Raw genomic sequence first — 26,307 nt, 5'->3', positions numbered from 1 at the left:
AGCCCTCTCTGAAGTTTATACGTGCATCCCTTTCATACAAACAATATATGCACCAGGGTATAACTTACAACACCTGCCCCCGGGCACTTGGGGGTTGTGACGACACATGATTTTTGTTATCTGACTTTTGAACAATTTCTAACTCAATGGCTATCTAAAAACTTTTATTGGATGTGTATTTAGGAAGAGGGGCATGGGGGGCTAGATGCTCTCTAATCCCTTTTGACTCTAAAAAACTTACCTAGAACTTTCAATTTCCAATCAAATGAGCCATCTCTGAATTTTTTACGAGCATCCCTTCAATAAGAACCATATATTCCCCCAAAGCATAACTTACAACACCTGCCCTCGGGCCCTGGTGAGCTGTGTTGACCCCTGAGTTTTCTTTATATGGTCTTAGAACTATTCAAAAAAAAGATATCTCAAAGGTCTTATCAGATGAGTTTGAGGAAAAAAGGGCGTGAAGGGGGGGGCCTCCAATCTCTTTTCACTATTAAAAAGTGAACTAGAACTTTCAATTTCCAATCAAATTATCCCTCTTTGAAGTTAATACGAGCATCCCTTCCATAAAACCCATATATGCCCCAAAGGCGTAACTTACAAAGCCTGCCCCTGGGCCCTAGTGGGTTATGTCAACACCGTAAGTTTCGTTATATGATCTTTGAACTACTTTTAACAAAATAGCTATCTTAAAATTTTTATTGGATGCATTTGGGAAAAAAATGGTTTGGGGGGGGGGGAGCTTTTGACACTTAAAAAAAGAACTAGAACTTTCAATTTCCAATCAAATGAGTCCTCTCTGAAGTTTATACGAGCTTACCTTCCATAAGAACCAAATTTGCCCCCAGGGCATAACTTATAACCCTTGCCCCTTAAGACTGTGGGGGGAGTGCCCTGCTCAAACATAGAATTTCCAGAACTTTCAACTACGTTGAACAAAATAGCTATATCAAAATTTTGATTGGATGTGTTTGGGGCAATGGTGGGCGTGGAAGGGGTTTCAGTTGCCTTAAAATCACTTTCGACTATTAAAAAGGGAACTAGCCATTCAAATTTCCAATGGAATGAGCCCTTTCTAAAGTTTCTACGACAACGTTGTCTATACAAAACCTTATATACCCCCAGGGCATAACTTAAAACCTTTGCCCTGAGAGCTGTGGGGCAGTTTTCATCCTCAAAGACCTAATTTCCAGAACTTAAAACTACGTTTAATAAAATGGCTGTCTCAAAATTTTGACTGAATGTGTTTGGGACGTGTGTTGGGGGATTGACGTGGGGGGAGGCTAGTTGCACTCCAATCACTTTCTACTATTAAAAAGGGCACTATCCCTTTGAATTTCCAATCGAATGAGCCTTTTTTGAAGTTTCTGAGACAACGCCTTCTAAACAAACCTTATATGCCCCAAGGGCATAACTTAAAGCCCTTGCCCTAAGGGTTGTGGGGTAAATCAACTACCCTTAACAAAATGGATATCTCAAAATTTTTATTGGTTGTGTTTGGAGGAATGATGGGTGGGGGGCTAGTTGCCCTCAAATCAATTTCGACTATTAAAAAGAGCACTAGCCCTTTGAATTTCTAATCAAATGAGCCTTTTTTGAAGTTTCTACGACAACACCTTCTATAAAAACCTTATATGCCCCCAGGGCATAACTTAAAACCCTTGCCCTGAGGGATGTGGGGGATTGTCCTCCTAAAAAAAATATTTTCTATCTGGAAAACAACTTCGCTGAACAAAATGGCTATCTCAAAATTTTGATTGGATGTGTTTGGGGAAATGATGGGCGTGGAGGGGGGGGGGGCTAGTTGCCATCAAATCACTTTAGACTATTAAAAAGGGCACTAGCCCTTTGAATTTCCAATCGAATGAGCCTTTTTTGAAGTTTATAGGACAACGTCTTCTATAAAAACCTTATATGCCCCCAGGGCATAGCTTAAAACCCTTGCCTTGTGGGTTGTGGGAGAGTTTCCTCCTCAAAAACATATTTACTATCTGGAAATCAACTACGCTGAACAAAATGGCTATCTAAAAATTTTGATTGGATGTGTTTAGGGAAATGATAGGCGTTGGGGGGGGAGCTATTTGCCCTCCAATCTCTTTCGACTATTAAAAAAGGCACTAGCCCTTTGAATTTCCAATCGAATGAGCCTGTTTTGAAGTTTCTACGACAACGCCTTCTATAAAAACCTTATATGCCTCCACGGCATAACTTAAAACCCTTGCCCTGAGGGTTTTGGGGGAATGACCTCCTCAAAAATATATTTTCTATCTGGAAATCAACTACGCTGAACAAAATGGCCATCTCAAAATTTTTATTGGATGTGTTTGGGGGAATGATGGGCGTGGGGGGGGGGGGGTTAGTTACCCTTCAATCATTTTCGACTATTAAAAAGGGCACCAGAACTCCCGATTTCCAATCGAAATTTCTACGACGACCCCTTCCATATGAAGTGCCTCTGGGAAAAAAATAATAATAAATAAATAATAAAACATTGGAGCCGTATGACCTTTACTATAGGCAACCCTACAGCGTTGCCTCTGATATAGACCATGTATCCTCTGCATAGATTGCGGTGGGACATAAGCTGCACAAACCAACAATTTCAGATCTAAGTGACATAACAATCTAATCCAAACAAGGTTTTCTGATTCACTTTTCAGCTTATTAAAAGACAAAAAAGAATTATTCTTTAAAAGCACTAAGATACTACCGTAATGCCGGGAGTTCCTTGACACAGAACGGGCAACATTTTCAGTTATGAAACTGCGAAAAGATGGCATTTCATCACCACTTTGCCATAACTCTACTAACGCAACAAAATCAAGTTTTGTTATTTCAAGTTCCACTTCATTTTTTTTATTCCTTAGTCCTTGAAAATTCCAAGACACAAACTTGACCACGTTTTCTCGCGTATGGCCTGCGTACCACTAATTTGTGTTTGTACTTTGATCAGCTGCAAGATTGAATGGTGTCTCTGGAGGAATTCTCTGTGATTCACTGAAATCCATCCTGTAGCAGTCTTTACGTGTGTTATATGTCGATTTTTCTATATTACACCGGTACGGACTACCACCACTAGTATCACCTCATCTCCGGCCACCACGAACATTTTTTGGAGGGTTCCTCAGTAGATCATCGGGACTGATTATTTCTGCACTCTTACGCACTCTTGATTGCTGGGGCATAGCTTGCGCATCCACAACTTTTCCGTTATTGCTGTCTTCACTACCGGAATTTTTCCCCTCAAACTTTCAAAGTAGTGCTGATTTACTGCAACAGATGGCAAGGGTGGTGCCGCTCTACTAGGAGCTTGGCCAACACTAGCATTTTTAGCCTGAGAAGCCTGGTTTACGATGCTTTCTAAAACTTTTCCAACCGCCAAATCGTACATAAGCGTTCGCCCTTCAATGAACAACTTGATGGCTCTCAGCTTAGTATTTCTTCCTTCTGCTACAGCCCTATTAAGCAATGACCTTAAATGCCTAAGGGCTTCCCTTTGTGCGTAGGTATAATCGGGAGCAACTTTAACTCCAAACATCCTCAAAGGTCCATTATTACGTAAGATATAATCGCGCAAATCTACCACACTAACCTTGATTACCACCGGTCCAGTAGCACCCAATCGGTGAACGTCCTTAATTGCATAACATAACTATACTGCTATCCCGGCTTTAGATGCGTTTGGGTCTTGAAATTAGCAAACTAATGCCTCGTCTTTAGGTGCGCTTGAGTCCCAAAATTAGCAAACTGTTGTGCCGGCGTTAGATGCTTTTGGGTCCCGAAATTAGCAAACTACTGCTCCTACTTTAGATGTGTTTGGATCCCGAAATTAGCAAACTACTGTCCCTATTTTAGATGTGTTTGGGTCCCGAAATTAGAAAACTACTGTCCCGACTTTAGATCATAAAGATCACCAGCCCAGATAAACCCGATTTTAGTGAGAAAAAACAAACGGAGATCATTCTAAATATGAGGGGAGCTATCGAGGAGAGCTTATTGAAAACTAAAATTTCAAACCGTTTACACATAAATGAGGGCATTCATTATTGAAGTATTGTACTAAATACTAAGTGCTTGAAAATCTTTTTTTATTTCTTAAATTAAAATTAAACTTCAGTAGAGCAGGGTCGCTGTTTATTTTCATGTGCAACAAATTGTTCTTAGTTATTCAGTGAAAGAAACAATTTTTTTAAAAGTATAATCAAAAATCCTTAGTTCTTAAGAAAAGAAAGGAAAAAATACAAAGAAACATAAAGCTTATTTGTTGCAACTAGGACCTTACATCATTTTGTTAAAATTTTTGTTTTTTAGTTAATCAAAGGGCTGAAATCTTGAAACTGAATGATTTTAGCCAAGGGTACTTAATTCTAAATTGCCTGCTCAATAGAACACTGAACAGAGTACTTTGATGACATTTTTCTTATAAAGCCCCACAGCAAAAATATTATACAGTATGAAAAATTCCTATACTCTCCATTAAAGATTTTTGGGACACATCAGTCGCGCACCTTTCATCATGACTCTGCCCTCGCGCGTACACAATGATAAACTTTTAGCACATTGCGATGAGTTTATATAAGACCTGTTGAAGCTATTGCTGTGACTCTTGAATTAAAATCAAGTAGTTGTGGGCATCAAACCATGGCTAATTGTAGAAAAAGCCAAGACAGATAGTCCGGGTGAGTGAGAGGCATATCAGGCATAAGTCCTTTTTAGGATTGTATAAAAATGATAGCATTTCATTTATCATTTGTCCATATGTAATTCCTAGGGCAGAACCAAGATAGATAGTCATAGAACTAAGGGATAAAAGATTGGATTGATTTTGGGTTGAAGGGTGACGGAAACTTCCCACTGTGTGCTGTGATGTGTCCCATTTCTGAGCCAAATTTTTCATATTGTATAATATTTATACTTTCTCGAAGCCCTTACACTTAGACCACTCGTTAAGATTACTTAAAAAACGGGCCTATACTTACTCGACAACAAATTCTCTGTGAGATTCATTGATTGTTTCCGGAGAATATAGGTGAGGCCCTAGGCCAAACTCGAAACACTCAACATGTCTGATTGGTTTTGATGGATTCATTATTTCGAGCAACTGCTTTAACGACTTTGATCGAAGGAAATCCCCAATTTCTGAAATTAAAAAATAATCATTGTCTCGTTTCAGGCAAATGTTCTATTCTGGAGAGGATACTTTCTGGAGTCATTTTTTGAATTGGCCCTCTCACCAAGCCCTTAAATAACCAACATTGTTTTCAATTTTTAAGTAACTAGTTTTTAATGAATTCAAGGAATAGAGAAATTGTGTGGTGAAGCCTTCTAATTAAGTCAATTTGGAATTTAGTAAAAATATTTAGACGCAAATACAAAAGTTTAGAAATACCACTTTTTATTAAGATAAAGAACATATCCTGGCAAGTTTCTGCTTAACAGGAAGTTGAGAAATTACCACTTCCTAGCTAAATGCGTCGGTTGGGTCCAGGAAGTGGTGGTTGATAAAAACGTATAAAATGTACATTTTATGGGAAGGGGTAGACGGATACTAACTTTATGCCGGACAGACCTCTGGTTCGTTGATTTAGAAATACCTTGGAATCTTGTCGGATCATCGTAAGTTTCTAAGTATCTTATTATATATTATTGTAGTTTTCTGAGACTTGTGGTATACTTGGGACAACCCGTCTCAGTAGAATATATATCTATTATCAAACCTTGTATTATTATATGATAACTAAATAAAAGTATTGTATTATAGCCAACCTCTCTACAATCTACCTTTAGTCCCTCGAACATAACCAGCTGGGACGCCTCATTAGTCAGGTCATAGCCTAAGGCCCGCTAACAAAGTTTAATTACCTTAGGGCAATAGTTCATCTCCCTTATAAAGGGAGAATAAAGGCATCTACCACTACATCACTTAAATACAATAAAAACACCTTACCACAATTGAGACGAAATAAAGAATTAGTATAAAACTACCTAAATTTAGTAGAGAGATGGAGATAGATAATACATAACCACTTTACAAAATAGCAAAGTTGACAAATCAAACAGTTCGTGGTAACGAACTGCAAGTAAGAAGTGATGCGGCTCAATAGTAACCTAAACTCTAAGAAACAGTCTTGATAACAATAGATACATCAAAAGAATTGAATTCTGATGTTTATTAAAAATATGTGAAATTCATCAAATTTGATGATACCCATATAAAGTTGCGAGCCTTAGAAAATTTGCCCAATTTTCAAAAAGGGAAAGAAAAACCCAAAACATCCAGTGATCTTAATGAAAAACACTCCATCAGGTTCAGCTTACCAGAGAACCCTACTTTAGAGGTTGCAAGTTCCTATGTACAAAAATGTGGAATTTTGCATATTTTGCTGGAGATGTGTGTTTATTTGTTTGTTGTTTTTTCCCAGGAGTGATCATATCGGACCAGTGGTCGTAGAAGATCAGTAGAGGGCTTATTTGATCGTAAATCAAAAATTCTAGTGCCGCTTCTAAGTGACCCTGAAATATTGGAGGGAAGCTAGCCCTCCCCCACGCTCATTTTTCCCCAATGTCACCTGATCAAAATTTTGAGATAGCCATTTTGTTCGGCATATCGAAAAATCTAATAAATATGTCTTTGAGGATAGGTTAACCCCCCTAGTCCTTGGGGGAAGCTCTGCAAGTTATGAACTTTACCCATTGTTTACATATTGTATTTTTTTTTGGGAAGTATACAGACGTTTTAGGGGGACTTTTTCTGGTGGGGGAGGGGTTGGGATGGGAGTGTGGGAGTTAAGTGGGCGGATCTTTCCATGGAGGAAATTTTATGGGAGAAGGGAATTTTCTACGGAGGGGGAGCCAGATTTACCAGTATTATTTAAAAAAAGATCAGAAATTAAGTAAAAAAAAAAATTTATTTCAACTGAAAGTAAGGATCAACATTAAAACTTAAAACGAACAGAAATTATTACGTATATAAGGGGGGTCGCCTCCTCGTTAATAACTCGCTCTTTACTTTGCAATTTACTGAAAAAAAAATACAAATGAATCTGATCTGCATTGTCAGTTTAATTTATATATACATATATATATATATATATATATATATATATATATATATATATATATATATATATATATATATATATATATATATATATATATATATATATATATATATATATATATATTTTTATATATATATATATATATATATATATATATATATATATATATATATATATATATATATATATATATATATATATATATATATATATATATATATATATATATATATATATATATATATATATATATATATATATATATATATATATATATATATATATATATATATATATATATATATATATATATATATATATATATATATATATATATATATATATATATATATGCACAAATCTTTTTTTAAAATCTTAACAATTTTTCATCTATTAGAGTTATAAAAGTGAAGATGTTTAAATTTTTTTCCTTCAGTAAATTGCAAATCATGTTCTGGCCGTGAGAAGGCATAGGGGTTGTGAGCCCTAATCATGTTAATTTTTGGTCGTTTTGAGTGTGACTTGGTCAGTTATTGTTATTTCTGTTTGTTTTGGGTTTCATTTATTTATTGATGCTGATTTATGGTAGTTTTACATTTGGTAGATTGTTTGATTCTATTTTTTCTCATTTTGGTTTAATGGAGTTCTTTAGATTTCCTTGAATAACTTTTTTTGTGGAAAAAGTTTTTTTAAATTAATTTCTGTTCGTTTTATATTGGCATGGTCTTTTTCAGGGAAAAACAATTGTAAAGCTGATCGCCCTCAAATCACTTTTGACTCTTCATTAAATAAAAAAAGTTTTTTTTTAACTGAAAGTAAGGAGCAACATTAAAACTAAAAATGCAAAGAAATTATTAAGTATATGAGGGGGTTCGCCCCCTCTTCAATACCTCGCTCTTTTCGCTAAAATTTTGAATTTTGTTCCAATCCTTTTAAGGATGACCCCTGAATCACAAAGGCCGTTAAATTATAATTAATTAAAAAAAAAAGTTTTTCCGAAGGAAGTAAAGAGCGAAGTTGAAACTTAAAACGAAAAAAAAAATATTACTTCACAGCCTATCTGACATATATCAATAAAACTAGTGCAAATAAAACAACTGGTGATATTTCCCTATGTTTGTAGGATTACAGAAAACCAGAACTTTACTGAAAACACAAAAGTCAAGTATAAAAAAACAAGAATATTGATTTAGCAGTCGAAAGTAAATACGTAGCCTCACAACAACAAACTAATCTATATTTCTTCTGTATACATGGGTGCATTTTCTCCAATTGTTAATCCTGTACGAATTATCCAAAACAAGTCTATTAGAGTATTATCAGGAAAATCAGAAAGAGAATCAGTTCAAGAAGTCTATAGAGATCTTAGGATATTGCCGGCGCGGGTCTTCATCATTTTTATATATTAGTATTTATGTATAGATACAGTATGAAGCAGCTGCCGGAGTGTTTTATCGGTTGGTTTTACAGCCGATGGAGTATACATAGCCACAATACTAGGGGTAAAAATGATTATTATACTCCACCTATAGTGTCTGCCAGGTCCACGTTTTCTTTTATTATAAAGGAAGGACATAAAATCATAAAATAATTTGTATAAAGGAAATGAAGAAGATAGAAAATTTTAGTGATTTTAAAGGAAAATTGAAAGAAAAATTATTAAGCAAGTATGAATTCTAGTTTTGTTTGTTTTGGAGGTGACTTGATTTGATTTAATTTAAATTAAGTTGCAATTGCTTGTGGGTTTGTGAGTGCGACCCCACAGCATTAATATGGTACGTAGTTGCTATCCCTGTAGTATTATTATTATTCTTTATTTATTTTCTTTCTTTCTTTTCTTTTCTCTCTTTTTTTCTTTCTTTCTCATTACAGTGAATTTAAATGATGTTATATACGTATATGTTTTTTTTTTTACCTGTTTCACCCCACGTCAACCGTTTGGTTTTGGGTCAATCATATTGATTTTTGTATTTGAATTTTTGTTAAAGTTAATTAAATATATCACTATCAAAATGTATCACTATAACGCTTTTCGTAGTCTTACAGGAGCTGTGATATCAGTAACTTTCAGCATACAATTAAAATTATCTTAAAAACTTAAGCATAAAAACAATAAGTTTACATTCATTAAACAGCAAAAAAATAATGGATTGATTTATCGAGTAATCTCTTGGTCTCACCTAGTATTACTCGAAATAAAGAACCATAATATGAACTCTGGAGATGCAGCTATTTCTCTCTATAAAACAGAGAGTTTCAAGTTGTGATACAAATTCTAAAGTGAGTCTGTAGTCTTAATACTAATAAGATTCCTTCATTGTGAGCTTGCTTACAAAATAATCATGAAATGTATTTTCAGATCTAAAATGACAGTCAACCATTGAACTAAGCTCCATGTGCAGAAGTGATGCCCAATTAAACGAAAAAATAAATGAAGCAACAATATATTTATACTTCTAAAAGTTCCCTACAAATGTTTATTTTTACCGTACCAAAACTCTTATATTGTTTTGTGTCTTCAGTAAAGCGCTAGTTTTCTGTAATCCTACAAACATAGAGAAATATCACCTGTTGATTTATTTCTATCAGTTTTATTGATATATGTCAGATAGGCTGTGAAGTAATAATTTCTTTTCGTTTTAAGTTTAAACTTCGCTATTTACTTCCCTCGGAAAATCTAGTTTTTTAGTCTAGTTTTTTTTTTTAAATTAATCTTTGCTCGTTTTTTTTATTAAAATTTAGCTTAGAAACAATACTGCCATGACCTTTTTTGTTTTACGGAATGACTTCTGCTCTTTATAAGCTATAATATTGCTCCTTAGTTTCAGTTCAAAACTTATTTTTTTATATAGTTTCTAATCACCTCCAATCTAGGGAAAAATAGAGTCGTTTCTTTTTGTAATTTTTTTTTTTTATAATAAGAAATATACCTTTAAATCTTTGTTTAAGAAATTAAATTTCATAGCACTTAAGAAAGTAGGTCCTTGCGATTATCTTTGACACAAAAGGTTAACTAAGCGGACAGGTTTGCATTTCGACATGCTTGTGGGAAATTTTGCAAGCTCAACAGAAATGTGCCTTTAGGCTTAGGGAGTTATTTGACCTTCCCTACATAGAAAGGCCATTCATTACAAATAGAACGAAATTCCAAAAAGATCATTTCTTGTGTAGGTACGATAAATGGTATTATAAACCAAGTTTTTTTTTTCATTTCGAAAATTTTGGGAAGAATTACCTGAATTCTCCTACAGAACTGTTTTCATTTGTTTTTCTTCCTCTTTGGATGCACCATCTTATGTATGGAGAGAATATTACAGCGGAATTGTCAAGTAAATAATTTGAATAAATAGGTATCAAACAGTTCGTGGTAACGAACTGTAAGTAAGGAGCGACCCGGCTCAATAGTAACCGAAACTCTAAAAAACAGAATTTTGATACCAATAGATACATCAAAAGAATCAGATTCTTATACTGATTTTAAATATATAAGTTTCATCAATTTTAGTCTTACCGATTAAATGTTAGGTGCCTGAGGAAATTTGCCTTATTTTCGAAAAAAGGGGGAAACACCCTCTAGAAGTCTTGTATCTATTATTTAGATGTATGCAGACATTTTACGGGAAGGGGGGATTTGTACCTGGGTAGGGCACCCATGGGGATAAGGGTAGGGCATCCGTTGGAGATAAAGATGAACCCCACAGCCGGGTGGGAGTTCGTCCGGAAGGATGCAAACTTTGTTTGCTGACCACGTGCCACTGGATATGGGGCTTAACCCCCTAACTAATCGCTCTGAACAGGGCTGCCCCAACCTCATGGGCGCGGGTGGAGCCCACCTCAAGGTCTCTCAGTGCCCAGGATTTCCCTGGTGTCAATCAGAACCCAGGCCTAGGGACGGTTGGGCTTGTGACCCTCCTCCTGAAAACAATTGCAATGAAAAGAAATGTTACTCAAGCCTTGGATCCTATTCGTTTTAACTCCTTACGACCTCGGCACGTCCCCGGACATCTTTTGAACCTTGCTGACCAAGGTGGGCTTAGAATAGCCACCTGGAATGTTTTAACCATGAATAACCCCGGATCCAAAGACCTTCTAGGGCTTGAGATGTTGAGATGTGGGATTGACATACTTGGAATGACAGAAACCCACTTGACGGGATCAGGCGATGAAGAAATTGACAGTTCTGATCACAGGATGATTTGGTCAGGCCAAACTTCTTGTAGAAGCAGTGGCGTAGGCCTGCTTCTAAACAAGAAGGCAAAGAAATGCCTCATATCCCACAACCCAATATCAGATAGACTACTCACTTACCGCTTCCACCACGAACACGGGAAGATGAAGATTTGTGTGCTACGCACCAACAAATGTCTCTCCAACGGATGAGAAAGACAAATTCTACTTGGCTCTGACAGCTGCTCTCTCTTGGATTTCCCCTCATGATGTTTTTGGCCGTGGTAGGCGACTTTAATGCAACTGTATCTGACCCCAGCGGAGCTTTTAAATCTGTAATTGGTCCTGTTACCCCTGATTCTTTGAACGAAAATGGGACCCGACTCCTCCAGCTGTGCGCCATGCACGAGCTAGTCATTACAAACACCTTGTTTCACAGAAAGGACATTCATAAACCAACATGGTATAGCAATGACGGGCGCACGCGAAAGATGATTAATTATATTATAATCAACCAAAGATCGCGGTCATCAGTCAAAAATTGCAGAACCTATCACTGCGCCGAGATCGGGAATACTGACCAGAGATTAGTTGCTGCGAACTTCCGTCTAAGACTCAAAGCCCAGCCTACAGAACGACGCCAACCAAAGTTGGACACTCAGAAACTAAAAACCGAGGAATTCCGCCAAAAGTATTTAGTTGAAGTCCAGAACAGATTTGAATGCCTGAATACCCTTGTTGACCCGGACACGTTTTGGCAGACGTACAAAAACAATATATTAGAGGTCGCCACTGAGACCGTCGGTCGAAAGATGTACTCAAAAAAGCCCTGGCTGTCGCAAGAAGCTTTGCGAATCATTGAGGAACGCAGAAAAGCGCGGCTGGCCGGAGATGTGCCCTCCTACAGACGGTTAAACGGGGTCAGGAACAAACTTATCCACCGAAAAAGCAACAATTTGTTGAGAAAAAAGCTGATGAGCTAGAAGATGCAGCACGAAAAGATGACACCATGTCGCTTTTCAAGCATGTCAGAGACCTCAGCGAGGAGAAACCTCCAAAGATAGGAGCAGTTAAATCCACCTCCGGCGTAATGCTCGAAGATGAAACCGCGCAGCTTGATCGATGGAAGGAGCATTTCACAAAGCTTCTGAACGCCGACAGAGTCGACGTCGATCCCGAACTAGTGGCATCCGCTGAGCAAACAACAAGCGAAAATCTCCCAGAGCCTGAGCCTCCCTCTGTAGAAGAGATACAGAATGCTCTGAGGAGGATGAACAACAACAAAGCACCAGGAGCCTGCGGGATCACCATAGAACTGCTAAAATTCGCAGGACTGACGATGCTACTATGGCTGCACATGCTGTTTTCCCTCGTTTGGACAACAGAACTGATTCCACAAGAATGGAAGGAAGGGATAATCCTCCCTCTATGGAAGCGTAAAGGTAGTCGAAGTGATTGCTCGAACTACAGAGGAATCACCCCCCTGTCGGTTCCCGGCAAATTATTTGCCATGACTTTGATAGATAGAAGTACCCAGTTCATCCGTAAGTGCCACCAGATTCAGCAAGCAGGTTTCATGCCGAACAGATCCACGACCGAGCAGATCTTCACCGTACGCCAGGTCATCGAGAAAGCTCGTGAGTTCCAGCGTACAGCATACCTCGCCTTTGTTGACTTTAAAGCAGCATTCGACTCCGTCGACCGTGAGTCTCTCTGGCTGATACTAGAACGAACAGATCTCCCGGACAAATACTGTCGCCTTTTCAAGGCGTTCTACATTGGTACAAAAAGTTCCGTCCAGGTTAATGGTCGTCGAAGCTCACTGTTCGAAATAAATACCGGTGTATGGCAAGGTTGTGCTGCTGCTCCTGAACTGTTCAACGGGGTGATTGATCATGTCATGGATCGAACCACGAACCGGCTCCCCTTCGGAGTAAGGTATGGTGACAGAATGTTAGCCGATTGCGACTTCGCTGATGATATTGCTCTGATATGCACTTCTGCAGCTGAACTCGAAGAAGCCCTCAACACACTGTAGGAAGAAGCCCTGAAAGTGGGACTACATATTAGCTGGCAGAAAACAAAAATAATGATCGTTGACTCCGCAGGTAACAGCGCCAACTCATCAGCATTCAACGTATCAGGGCACACCGTCGAGGTTGTCAAGTCTTTCACCTACCTTGGATCTGTCATCACGGAAAACGGCTCAGTCGAAACTGAAGTTCAGTCGCGCATCGGAAAAGCCGCATCAATTTTGGCACGACTATGCCGTTCAGTGTGGTCAAAGCCCAACATCAGCCGAAAAACAAAAATGCGGATCTACAACACCACCATAACCGAAGTCCTTCTCTACGGTGCTGAGACCAGGCCGGCTGCTGCTTCTGTTCCTAATTCCATAGACGTGGCCCAAACAAAGTTCTTGAGACATATTGAAGGGATCAGATGAGACGACTTTGTCTCCAACACACGATTGCTGGCGCTAACAGATCAGTCCCCAAACTCTCGACAGGTCACTGCACGAACCCTATGGTGATTCAGCAATTTGGTCTGCATGCCAGCAGAAATACCCGCCAGCACTTTCTTCAATTTTGATTCCTCTGCGCCTGGCTGGAAGCGCCCCCCCGGAAGGCCCCGGTTCAGATGGAGGGACAGCCTCACCCAGTACCTCTCAATGATCAGCACTGATATACAAGAAACAGTCACGCTTGCACAAGACCGTTCCGAATGGAGGCGAAGAGTCACGTGTCTCTCTACGCTGGACCACCAGCGGGAGCATTAAGTCAAGTAAGTTCACAGCCTGCGGGGATAGATCTTTAAGTTAAAAAATTTGCCCGTTATTTACGTGTAGTATTTGTTAATTGGATGTACACAGACATTTTTCAGGGGGGGGGGAGGGTTGTGCATGGGTAGGGCATCCATGGGGATAATTTTCCTTGGGGAGGGAAATTTCCAGGGATAAACTATCCAAGGGTTTATACTAGGAGGATTTTACAGAATTCCTGTACTGTATTATTAATCTTACTTTTTCTCTGCCAACTCAATTTTGCATGCGGAGTTATTCCGGTGGAATTGTCCGGGGAAATTTGCAGCTTGGTTGGGTTTCCGGGAAAATATTTCCGTTGAAGAGGGTATTTCCGGAGTGAAATCCCATACATTGGCCAAGGAAGTCATTGAAGGGCTTAAAAATTCAATTTTAATTCATAGCAGCTGTGAGCAAAATCTATCATTTTATTTTATTTATCCATCTTAGACTTTATCGCATAATTATTGCAAATTTGCAGCTGTGAGCAAAATCCACGATTTTATTTTGTTTATCCATCTTAGCCTTCATCGGAAACTGGTCATTGCAATTTTTTCTTACAGCTTCTTACTGACCTTACTCACTTACAAATAAAAAAGACAAGTATTTTCAAGTGTAAGTAAGGAGCAACATTAAAACTAAAAACCAACAGAAATTATTCCGTATATGAAGGGATTGTCCCCCTCTTCTTTTTTCTTTACTCTAAAATTTGACTATTTGTCCTATTTTTGCAAGAACAACTCCTGAAACTCAAGGGTCGTTTAATTAGAACATGAAGTTTTTTGTTTTTTTTTAAGTGCTAAAAACTTTATCGTTAAGGGCAAGGTATTGAGGAGGATGCTATTTGAATAAATGCACACATTGCTGAGTATGATGTATTACAATTAAAACAACTAATGACAAAAGTCAATGAAAAAGAGAGAGAAAAAAAAAGTTCTTATAACACTGAACCAACAGTTCTTACTTATATTGAATCCCTGGTCTTTGAATTTCATGACCACCGTGACTGCATTGAGCGAGTTTCCTCCAATATCAAAAAAGTTATGGTCCAGCGTTAGATTTGTTCCGTTTGCTTCTAAGTTTATAGAAGTTGCAATAGTTTGCAAAATTCTCATAGCCATAAGCTGTTGACATTTTGGCAATCCTTCCACTGAAATTGACGGCGACCGGTTGTCTTCATCTGTAATAGACAGTATTCTGGGAGTTTTAGTTTAATTATATTTTTACTTATAGACAGAAAATACATCGTATGTTTAAATCTCTAGGGAGTGAAATAAAAAAAATAACAAATTACAGATTGAGCACTTTACCTCACCTAAATTCCACCCAGAATCCTTATTTCCACCCTCCCTAGGTTAAACTGATAATTTTCTAGCTTTTTTTTCAAAAATTGTACGCTTCTAAACATGGAAGGGTAGCCCTTTCCCCTGGAAAACAAATGTAGACGGATTGCTTAAGAACCCACTTTGAATGAAATATTTGTAGCATCAGCCATTCCAAAATCATCGATAACTGATGTTTCTGTAACAGAAAATTTTCATTAGGTTATTTTTGAAATCTGAATATTTCATGATAGAAAATAAGAACATTGGATGATAGGTATAAAAAAAACTGTAACAGATACTTTTTTATGAGAATTAAAGAAAAGTCTTTTCGCCCACCCTCCCTGACAATGAATTTGAAGTTGTCTTGCCACCCACTCATAACAAAACTGTCCGTGAAAGCTTTGACTCGATACCCAAGCCGGGGAAAGATAAAATGGTAGACTTACCGGAACTATAATTTTTGGAAATATTCATTTACGAGTGGAAAAACTCCGTTCCCTTTTGAACAAATTCTTCATGTACCTGTACGCGTAAAATAGCTTAATTAACTCAAAAGCCTGGGCTTATTTCTTCTGATCATAATTTACTGGCAATAAAGTGCGGTAATATGGTTCTCGTCAATGTCTATATGCCATGCAATCGTAAGAACATTTCTTCTCTATCTTCCTTCGTGGGTTCTTGCCAGCGATTCAGGACACTTCAGCTAAGAGTGACTAATCAGGGAATAAATTGGATTGTAGTTGGTGATATTAATGCCAATCTTCTGTCCAAATCTGAAAGAAGTGACCTATTTTTGATGATTTGCGTAGTGGCTATGAGTTAGTCAATTAAGACAAACAGTTTGCCGTTATTCATAACCGTGATGGTGCTAGATCAAACCTTGATCATATTATAGTTTCAAACAGATCACTCGTGATTCCTCCTGTCATTGTTTTGGATGATAAAATTGAGGATGATTACTTGTTTTTAACTTGTAAAATTGAGTCACCTGTTCTACTGGCTTATGACCGTTCTTCTAACCATAATAAATGGTTCGATAAGCCAAATTGAAAAGAGTAAACTCTGAAGTTTATTTGTATCTTCTTTGCTCGTTGTTGTCAAGCCTGAAAGTGTCTTTTCACCTTTTAAAAACTCAGTAAGGTCACCGACAGCTAACAATGATTTAAATTGTTACTATTATCAGCTCGTGCATTGTTTGAAGTCAGCTACTTCAGCTTCAGTTCCTGTTGAATGTGTTAGAATTGGCACCTGAAAACCGTTGTGGAACGTGTGCCAAGAAATGAAAAAGTTAAACAACGGGTGAAGTTTTGGCTTCACCTTTTAATTGCTTGTGATCGGCCCAAGTCTGGCGAAGTATTTAAAATTAAGCAAAATTCAAAACTACAGTTTAGATTTTTCTTTGCGTCAAGCCTGCCCGAATGCTTTGGATGGCCTCTCGGATCGGAAATCTTGCTCCAATATAATTAATAGCAGCAAGTGTGCCTGCTACAGTTTCGATTATCAAAATTAGTGATTTTGTTTCTCATTTTATTCGTATTTTTTCTGCATTTAATCATTCTATCCAGTCCGTGTTTTCTTCTTTATTGCATAGTACTATTCCTCAAGCTCTTCAGCAAGCCCATTTATTGTCAATATCTGGTGGTGATATCTATCGCACTTTAAAGAGGGTTAAGAAATCAAGCGCTCCCGATATGGATGGTCTGCGTTACAATCACTTCGCCATTAAGTGTCCATTATAACACACTTTCAGCTCCTATTCCAGATGTGTTTAGCTCAGTCGTTAGTTCCAGATACTTTTCTTTTGGGAATCGTAACATCAGTTTTGAAAAAGGCAAAGGACGCAGATCAGTGTTCCAGTTATCGACGAATTACAGAGTTCTGCTTCATGAGGAAGCTGTTCGAGTATGCTGTATTGCCTGAAATTTTGACTAAATGTGATTTTTCTCATTATCAAGTTGGGCTCAAAGCTGGTTTTGATTGCTCTCAAGCCCATCATATACTTGATCAGTTGCTAATCTCTTCAACAATGCTAAAAAAGCCACTTTATATTTGCTCGTTTGATATCTCGGGCATTTTTGACAATGTTGTACATTCGCAAGCGCTTCATTACTTAGTTAGAGCAGGAATGGACTCTTCCGTCGTAAAAGTTCTTCAATGTTGGTATTTCAATTCGCTCGTTCGGTTAGAATGGATGTCTGATATATCTGTGCTTGCGGACTGTTTGCGAATGCTGTCTCCTTCTGTGCTATTAGAAAATGCTGCTGTTAGTAACATTGCCTATGCTGATGACGTACTGCTAGTTAGTCATGCTTGGCCAGGCCTCACAAAGAATATAAATATCCTGCTTAATGCTTTGACTTTCTGTAAATGCTTCAAAATGCGAGTTTCTGTGTTTTAATATTTCTAACCATGCTCCTCCTTTACATTTGGGTACAATGCCACATGAGTGTGTCTCAAAGTTGAAATGGCTTGGAATTACTTTTTCTTGTACACTTTCGACTACATGCTCGTCTCTGGTTGTATTCACATCTCATATGGTAGAATCTCGCCTAATAGAGGAAGATACAGCCACCGAGGCTTATGTAAACTTTACCATAGGTTTGTTCTCCTACAATTCTTTTTCTTTCCGGTTTCTAGCCTCTAACGTGGAAAAAAAAGACCGTCTTAAGTTACCGTCTAAGAGGCTATTTCTAAAGACCGTCTAAGAGGCTATTTTAAATATTGTAAATGCCTGCTATATTTACCAAGATGGTACAAAAATCACAAGATTGTTTGTCATTTTGGATTTGTTTCAGATCTACCCTCTAGTGCTACTTGGCAAAATCGCTAAGGATCTGAGGACCAATACTCCAAAGAAGGTATTTGCCAGTGATCCTCTCGCTTATTTTTTTTCAGATCTGTGACTCAGCGGATATTGTTATATTATTTATGTCGTGTTTTTCTTCTTATTTCCTTGTGGATTATATTATTTTGTTTTTTCGGTTTTTACTCCACATTCATTATATAGCATTGCGGGTTACAAAAAACTTCTTACTTACTTACTTAAAAACAGATTATAGCTGTGACAAAAAACCAGTATTCCTTTAGTAAGCCTTTAACACTGTCGTTGACCCCTATCCAGTAATAAATATGAAAAAATTTAGATTTTTTTTTTTGGCGTATTCCAGTATTGAACTTTATTTATATCCTGTTGTAATGCACTTGACAAACGGAGTAAAAAACAAAGTAGCAAAAAGAAAAGGAGTGACAAATATTTATAAGATATATAAAAAGTGAAAAACTTGTTACCTGACAAGATGAAACATTTACAAAATATCAACTGCTATCCTACATAACGTTTTCACAGACCAATCTACTGTTTTAGGATGGGACTCCAGGGGTGTCGGTCAACTCGCCTGTTATAAGCTTCATTACACTTGTTTATCAAGGCAGTTGGGTCTATAATCCCGTACCTTCGCGTAATCCATGAGTTGCTTGCCCAGGGGGGGGACAAGGCAAGCAGATACTTTACATATCGAAAATAAATGCTCCGTAACTGCTTTCGATCTGTAGCTGTGAATGCTCGCCAGACGGTGCAAGATACGGGAAATTTGGGAGCGTGCATGCGTTTTAAGGTTTGCTTAGCAGTCGACGGTTAAGTCGCAATTTACTGGCTACCATGCTAACGTGAGCACTGGCTGTTCGACGGTTAAAATGGCGAATTAGTATACTTCTTGTTGTTTTTAGAGAGTCACCGATTGGGAGACCTAAATATCTCATTTCGGACATGGGAGCGACCGGCACACAATCGAGATTAACTGTAAATCCTTCCGGTGCTTTACCCAAGTTGAACAGTACTACTTCCGATTTTTCAGGGTTAAATTTCAGATTGATCTTTGCGTATTCTCGACTAAGAGTGAAAAAATTTCTTTCAAACGAGAGTACTGTTCGCCTGGGGTTAAAAATGTCATCTGCATAGGCTATAAAAGATCCGTCGATTCCTTCTAAAATGCACAAGGGGATGGCATGGGCTTGGACATCGAGACTACAGCTATTGAAGCCAACTTGAGATGCAAGGGCTCCCTGCCTAACCCCTTTTAGGACTGGTATTTCTTTGCATTCCCAAACTGGCTTTTGTCAACTCCAAATAAACCAGCGCATTTAAATGAAATTAACTGAAAAAATGAACAAAAAGTAAATGTAAAAAATATAAGTTGTGAAAGTTCCTCTAGCCTAACGACTCTCTATCTAAGAAATTTCCATTGCTGGAGGCACAAATGCCGGTATATGTGTAACAGCAACTATGTATTATGTAGTAAATGGATATCAGTATGACTACTACTACTACTACCAACAGCTTACTGCAGCACCAAACCACCTGAGGCCAACACACCTACGCACGCTCTTCTTCCATCCCAATGTATTCAAAGCTTTCCTCTTTATACCCTCCCAGGAAGTTCACATTTTCCTTAAATCTTTCATTACGACATCCTCCGACCCCAAACATGGACAACCGCTTTCCGTTTAGCTCTAGACGGTTGGCCAAAAAGGAAAATCTTTGGCAATCTGTCATCCTTTATCCACAGAACGTGCCTTAGTATATCAGTGTAAGCAAATAGAAAAATGCATAAAAATGGCAAAGCTGTGGTCGCAGATTATCTCAGGTTTAGAACTGGCTGAAATGTAGAACTGGCTGAAAGTCTCTTAAAGGTGTGAATGTATGATGCTGAAAATGTTTTTGTTTTTTATGTATTTGCTTCATTTTTGTTTCACCCCTGTTTTTTTACTGGCCATAGAGCCTTACGGGGGAGTTTATATTGAAGTGTATTTTGTTAAGTTTATTGATTGAATAAATTGATTGATTGAATTGAAAAAAAATTGAATCATGTGATATTCGCTTCTTGGTAAAGGCTCAGTACCTCTGACTCCACCAAATTGATACCTTTTCAGAGCCAAATAATGAAGTTCAAAAGCAAGACCAAGACAGTTAGACTTACGTTTTAAAGAATTTTCATACTCCTTTAGTAATGTCTGTCTGTCAACTTTGCCATTTACTAAGAGTGGTAAGCTTGCGACTTGAATGATCTGAAAAATTATGTTCAATGGTTAGATACCTGATTTTCGAAATAAAGATAAAACAATATTTTAACCATCTTATAAAAGCCCCCCTACCCTTTTTTTACAAAACGTTTGTACCAATACCTGCGGTAAAGCTGGCTTGCTTTTTTTCTTGTCGGTAGAGCGATCATGTTCGAGGGTACGGAAAATTTCAGGGGGAATGTGCTCCTCCAGTAAGTTCTACAAGTCAAAAAATAGAAAACTTGAAGTTGTTCTTATAGACCCATCAATGGGGTGCATTTAACCCACCCCCTGATCCTATTGATCTATTTGAACCTGTTATTCTTCATCAAAATATAGTTTTAGCCATCTATTCTCCTCAATTGTTTGAGTTCAAACATTTTAACTAACGAAAATGTACTTTATTATGCTCAAAACTTTTTTGCAGCGTTGTGGCAGAAAAACCAACGGTAATAATAAGATGCCTTCAAAATATATGTAATATACATCTAAAATTCTTTTAATGCCCTTCAGTTTTCTAAACGCTCTATAAATATTTCGTGATGTACTTTCTTCTCCATAAACCACAAAAAGTAATGAAACTGCTGCGTATATGAGGGGATAACCATAACCGATTAATTTCCACTGAAATCTGGACTTTCGAAAGGGAATAAATTTAAACTCATGGGTAAGTAGGAATAGCGGTAAAATTATAAAGTATTAAAATTAATAATATTCAACTGATAGGAAGAAAGACCCAAACATAGGTTCAAAAATCAAATAAAAGCTATTGTGATTTCGCTCGCAATTTTTCAATCTTCAGCCCGAAATCACTCAGTCCCAAATTGAGTGGGTGCTAGGTGGCAACGAGAGGGCTGAAATAACTTGCTTGGACAGGAATGAATGATATGAATTTATGAATTTTTACTACCCGTGCAGATCCCAATTCCTCTTTTTATTTTATTTGAAGTTACTTCTTATTTTATTGTACTCATTTTAGAGGGCGTTTTCAATTGATACAAAGGATAAGAGCAAAAAAGCAGCCGAGTGTTTTGAGATATTTCAAACACAAAAACACAGAAAGTGAAGGACAACTAAACATTAAAAAATTAACTAAAATTATTATGCGTTCATTTTTACATCCTAAACGCGTTAGAGTCAAATTTATAGCCCCATAAACTCAGGATATTGCGATTACAAGAGATTTTTGTATGGAACTTTAAGCCATAAGCTAAAGTGCTTGTCGTAAACAACGATTTAGAGCACCTGACGTGCGCTAGTTCGGGCGAAACAAAAAACAAACTTGAGCGTAAAAGGCGAGGTATTGACTAAGGGGCGAGCCCCCTCATATGCGTAAGAATTTCTGTTCGTTTTAAGTTTTGATGTTCTCCTTACTTTCAGTTGAAAAAACTTGTTTTTTTTTTAATTTAATTTCTGAGCATGTTTAAATAATACTGTGAAATCCGGTGCCCCCTTCATAGAAATATCCCTTCCCCCAAGGAAACATCCTCCATGGAAAGATCCTCCCCGTAATCCCCTCCTCCGAGCCTACCCAACCAGAAAAAATCCCTCCTGAAACGTTTGTATACTTCCCATTAACCAATACCATATGTAAACAGTAGGCAAAGTTCATAACTTGCAGCCCTTCCTCCGGGAAGTGTGAGGGACTAAGTCATCCTGAAAGACATATTTATTAGATTTTTGACTATGCTGAACAAAATGGCTATCAAAAAATTTTTATTGGGTGACTTTGGGAAAAAATTAGCGTGGAAGCGGGCCAAGTTGCCCTCCATTTTTTTTGGTAACTTAAAAAGGGCACTAGAAATTTTAATATCCGTTCGAATGAGACCTCTCACGATATTCTAGGACTACTGGCTCGAAAAAAAAGAAAACAAATAAACACGCATCCGTCATCTTTCTTCTGGCAAAAAATCCAAATTCCACATTTTTTTAGATAGGAGCTTGAAACTTCTATTGTAGGGTACTCTGATACTTCGTAAATAAGGCAAATTTTCTGACTAAACTTATGGATAAGACTAAACTTATTAAAACTTATATATTTGAAATCAGCATGAAAATCTGATCTCTATTGATGTGTCTATTGGTATCAAAATTCGGGTTTTAGAGTTTCGGTTACTATTGAGCCGGGTCGCTCCTTACTTACAGTTCGTTACCACAAACTGTTTGAAAATGCGGAATTTTTCTATTTTTGCCAGAAGACAGATTAGGGATGCATGTTCATTTGTTTGTTTTTTGTTGTCTTTTCCCCAGGGGTGATCGTATTGAAATAATGATCCTAGAAGATCGAGAGAGGGCGAATTCAAACGCAAATTAAAAATTCTAGTGCCTGTTTTAGGTTAAAAAAAAGTTTGGAGAGGAACTGGCCTCCTCCCTTGCCCATTTATATCCCAAAGTTGTCTGATCAACATTTTGAGATAGCCATTTTGTTCAGTATAGTTCAAAGATCAAATAAACATCTCTTTAAGGGTAAAATAACCTCTACCACCCCCCCACAGTCCATGGGGAAAGGCCTGTAAGTTATGGAATTTTCCTATTGTTTACGTATAGTATTTGTTATTGGGAAGTATACAGTCGTTTTCCAGGGGGGGGGGAATTTTTGCTTGAGGTGGATTTCCATTGGGAGAATCTTACTTGGGAAGGGAAATATCCGGATGGGGGTGAAAATTCCAGGGAAAATTTTACACTGGGGGGATTTGACAGAATTTCTATAAGAAATTCTTGCCAACTATGTTAGTTATCTTTGCCTATTCAATTTTACAGGCGGGGATGCTCTGGGGGAATTATCTGGGGGCTATTTTCCGCGTGTTTTGATTTCCAGAAAAATTTCTACGGAAGGGGGCAGTTCCGGAGTGATTGAGAAACCGATTAGAGAATAGAGTCTTTTTCAAATTTCCGCTGTAGTTTCACCGAAATGTCGATTTGGAAAGGAAAACAACGTGATAATGACAACTCAGTAAAAAAAATAGTACATTGGATCATATATTCAAGTATTTGATTATTTACACCTACAAGTAAAATTATGATATAAAAGTATCTCAGAAGTTGTTATACTCAAGTAACCTAGCATCAATTTATTATCTAGGCGTGTCAACACGTTGGTTATTGACACACCCTGGCAAAAAAAAAAGTGATTTCGAGTCGTATGCAACAGGTTGGATCATTACATCTGCTATATCAATCGATGCCGTATGTGAAGTTACCGGATTTCGCTTTTTCGTCCACCTGGCGCGGTCGACAATTTTATGAATATGCCATTTCTCGAACTGAAAATACTGATGCTTGCTAAACCGTAATTGCCTAGAAATGTTTTTTTATAACTTTTTTTTTTTTTTTAGATATTACACGTTTTAGTTTGAAAAAAAAAACAGATAACCAATAATTACTTGATAGTGTCTGTAGACATTTATGAAGTTTCTGCGGAAAGTCAATGTAATTTTTTTTAAATTCAAGAGCACCCCCACCCCAATCCCCCCCCAAAAAAAACATTCTTGAAATCCCTTTTCCAGGAAAGAGGAACCCACATACAAAGGTTAAAAAGTACCACAGGATCCATAAACATTAACTTTTAGGAAACTGGAGTCAACATAACTCTGTGTGACTCAAAGCAACGAGTTGCTGAATTTTTTTTTTTTTTACCATAAGTACAGCAATATAAACTTGAAAGATTATATATGCACAGGAAATGTATTGTAAGTAAAAAAATATTCTTCGACTCAAAGTTTATTTCGTTTCATTTTCTCGGTCTTTCGATTGTGTTTAAGGATTTGGCACATCGCATTGGGTCCAATAGCAGTTCACCCAGTAAGTCTGTGAAATGGCAGTGAGTATCACTTTTTTATCTGAAGACCTTGTTGCAAACCTCCTCATTTGTGAACAAAAAATAATATCATTTTAACAGATTAGAAGATTAAAGACTGCCAAGAATAGCGAAGCTCTACTTCTGAAGTTTCTACTTTAGAAGAATGAAGACTACCAAGCTACCATAATTATTTGAGCAAGTTCAAGAAAAGAACAGAAGGAGGGTCATTGTGGTCAACTCACGGTAATTTAGGAGGAGGCAATAACATATTTTTCTAATCTATAGGGAGGTTTTTTTTTTATATTACAAATGTGCTCTTTTCCAGTTATTATAGCATTGAAATGAAAATAAAAATTACACTATTCAAATTTTTCTTATTCAATTTTATTTATTGTAAAAAATAATTTTACTTTTTCAATTTTATTTATTTAAATAGAATCAAACCTTTAGCCTCCTTATAGTATATTAAACGCTAAATACTTATTAAATGTGTTCATTACCTTGTGGGAATTATATGTTGGTCCTTGCACTAAAAAAATATTACATTCAGATACTGGTACAGAAATTTTAGTGGCGGTAAATGTTTGTTTTTCTGTATATGAAGTACCGTCCTGATTTAAAATGAAGATTTTAAATCAGGATTTTAATGAAGATTTTAAGACCCAGTTCCAGGAATCTGAAAATTTCTTTGGAAGAATAAATTCGTTGAATATAAGTTTAAAATATGCCTCTACTCTCTAAATGACACTATTGAATAGTAGATGTTTTAGGTTAATTAAACAGATCTTTTTCTCAAGAAAGAAAACCTATATAAAAATAAATGAACCAAGTGTTTAACCATAATAAACTTAGTATTGTTCTTTGAAAAATGTTTTCAGTCTATGAAATTTACTAGAGGTGAATTAATATAGTAATACTAGTAGAAGCTGTACTAAAGGAAGAAATAACATGAGCCACTTACCTTCGGAACCATATAAGGTGGTAGCAACTTCTTTACGTCAAGGACTAATTGTTCAGACCCATGCTCATCTTTAAGTGCGACGAAGGCGAGAATTTCCTAAAGTTAAATTATTTATTTGTCAAAGTAGATTCAATTTAACAATACTAAATCTTGTAATTATTTAAGGCAAACTATAGTTTATGTTAGGCTATAAAAAATGTGTCACTACAACAGTATTTATAGTAAGCAACCCGGAACCTCTAAATTCCCCGCGTTGGTTACACAGCCAATAATGAGCAGTTAATCAGGTACCCATTGCCAAGAATCAGAAGGAAACTCCGATTTTACTATCCTCCCCCTCGTACACCCCCTTCATCCTCTTAGAAGCCAACGGGAAAACTAAATAAAATGTGCTTTGAAAAAGAAAATACCAATCGAATAAAATATTATTTATTTATTTAATTTTTTTAATATAACAAAGTTTCTTATGTGCAAATCTTGAAAGATAGCGATAAAGGCATACCTCTCAGACTCTTTATTTGCGTGATGAAGATGCACAGATATTGTATAAAAATTTAAGAGATGTCAGAAGTAAAAAATATATTTAATTCGATAAAAAAGATCATAATGACTTCTTTGGTCTGATCGCCCAAGTCAAATAAAGGTTCTTTTTGTAAAATTTATTGGTGTATATTAAAAAAAAGACAGTAAAAACTAATTAAAAAAGGTAAAGATTTTTCACGGAATTAACGAGTGAAGTTAAATATTTAAAGAAAAAAAACTATTGCTTCGTCAATAACGTAGGATATATCTACAGAACTAGCTCAAATAAACGGTATAACTCCTTGTATTTCCTAATATATGTAGAGAGAAAAATATCAAGGTGATGGAAACAAACGGGACTACGGCCAGTACAAGGAAAAGACAAACTAAAACGACGCGGATATTTCACTGTATAAAACAAGGCGTCTTCAACGCTACGAAACAACGATGAAATCTAAAACCAAGCAAAAAAACAATATCTATATATACAGTCCAGCCTATTCAGACCAAATATTCTATATATATATATATATATATATATATATATATATATATATATATATATAACTGTATATACTGTATAACTGTATATATGTATATATATCTAAACTGTA

At 36.8% G+C, this 26,307-nt stretch overlaps 1 protein-coding gene across 1 annotated transcript in view; it reads right to left on the bottom strand.

The window, feature by feature from the left end:
- e (nonribosomal peptide synthetase ebony) overlaps positions 1-26,307 on the bottom strand; it is a 126,997-nt gene that overhangs the window by 33,719 nt on the left and 66,971 nt on the right. Inside the window, exons 5-8 of the mRNA XM_089090889.1 lie at positions 25,172-25,267; positions 20,330-20,417; positions 14,993-15,208; positions 4,980-5,139 (exon numbers count right to left, since the gene is read on the bottom strand). Coding sequence (XP_088947015.1) covers positions 4,980-5,139; positions 14,993-15,208; positions 20,330-20,417; positions 25,172-25,267 — 560 coding nt within the window. The remainder of the gene's footprint in view (positions 1-4,979; positions 5,140-14,992; positions 15,209-20,329; positions 20,418-25,171; positions 25,268-26,307) is intronic.

This window comes from Artemia sp. Qi Xiang Cuo, chromosome 6 (genome assembly GCF_049724085.1).
Source record: "Artemia sp. Qi Xiang Cuo chromosome 6, ASM4972408v1, whole genome shotgun sequence".
Lineage (NCBI taxonomy): Eukaryota > Metazoa > Arthropoda > Branchiopoda > Anostraca > Artemiidae > Artemia > Artemia sp. Qi Xiang Cuo.
This window is presented reverse-complemented; position numbering and strand designations above follow the sequence as displayed.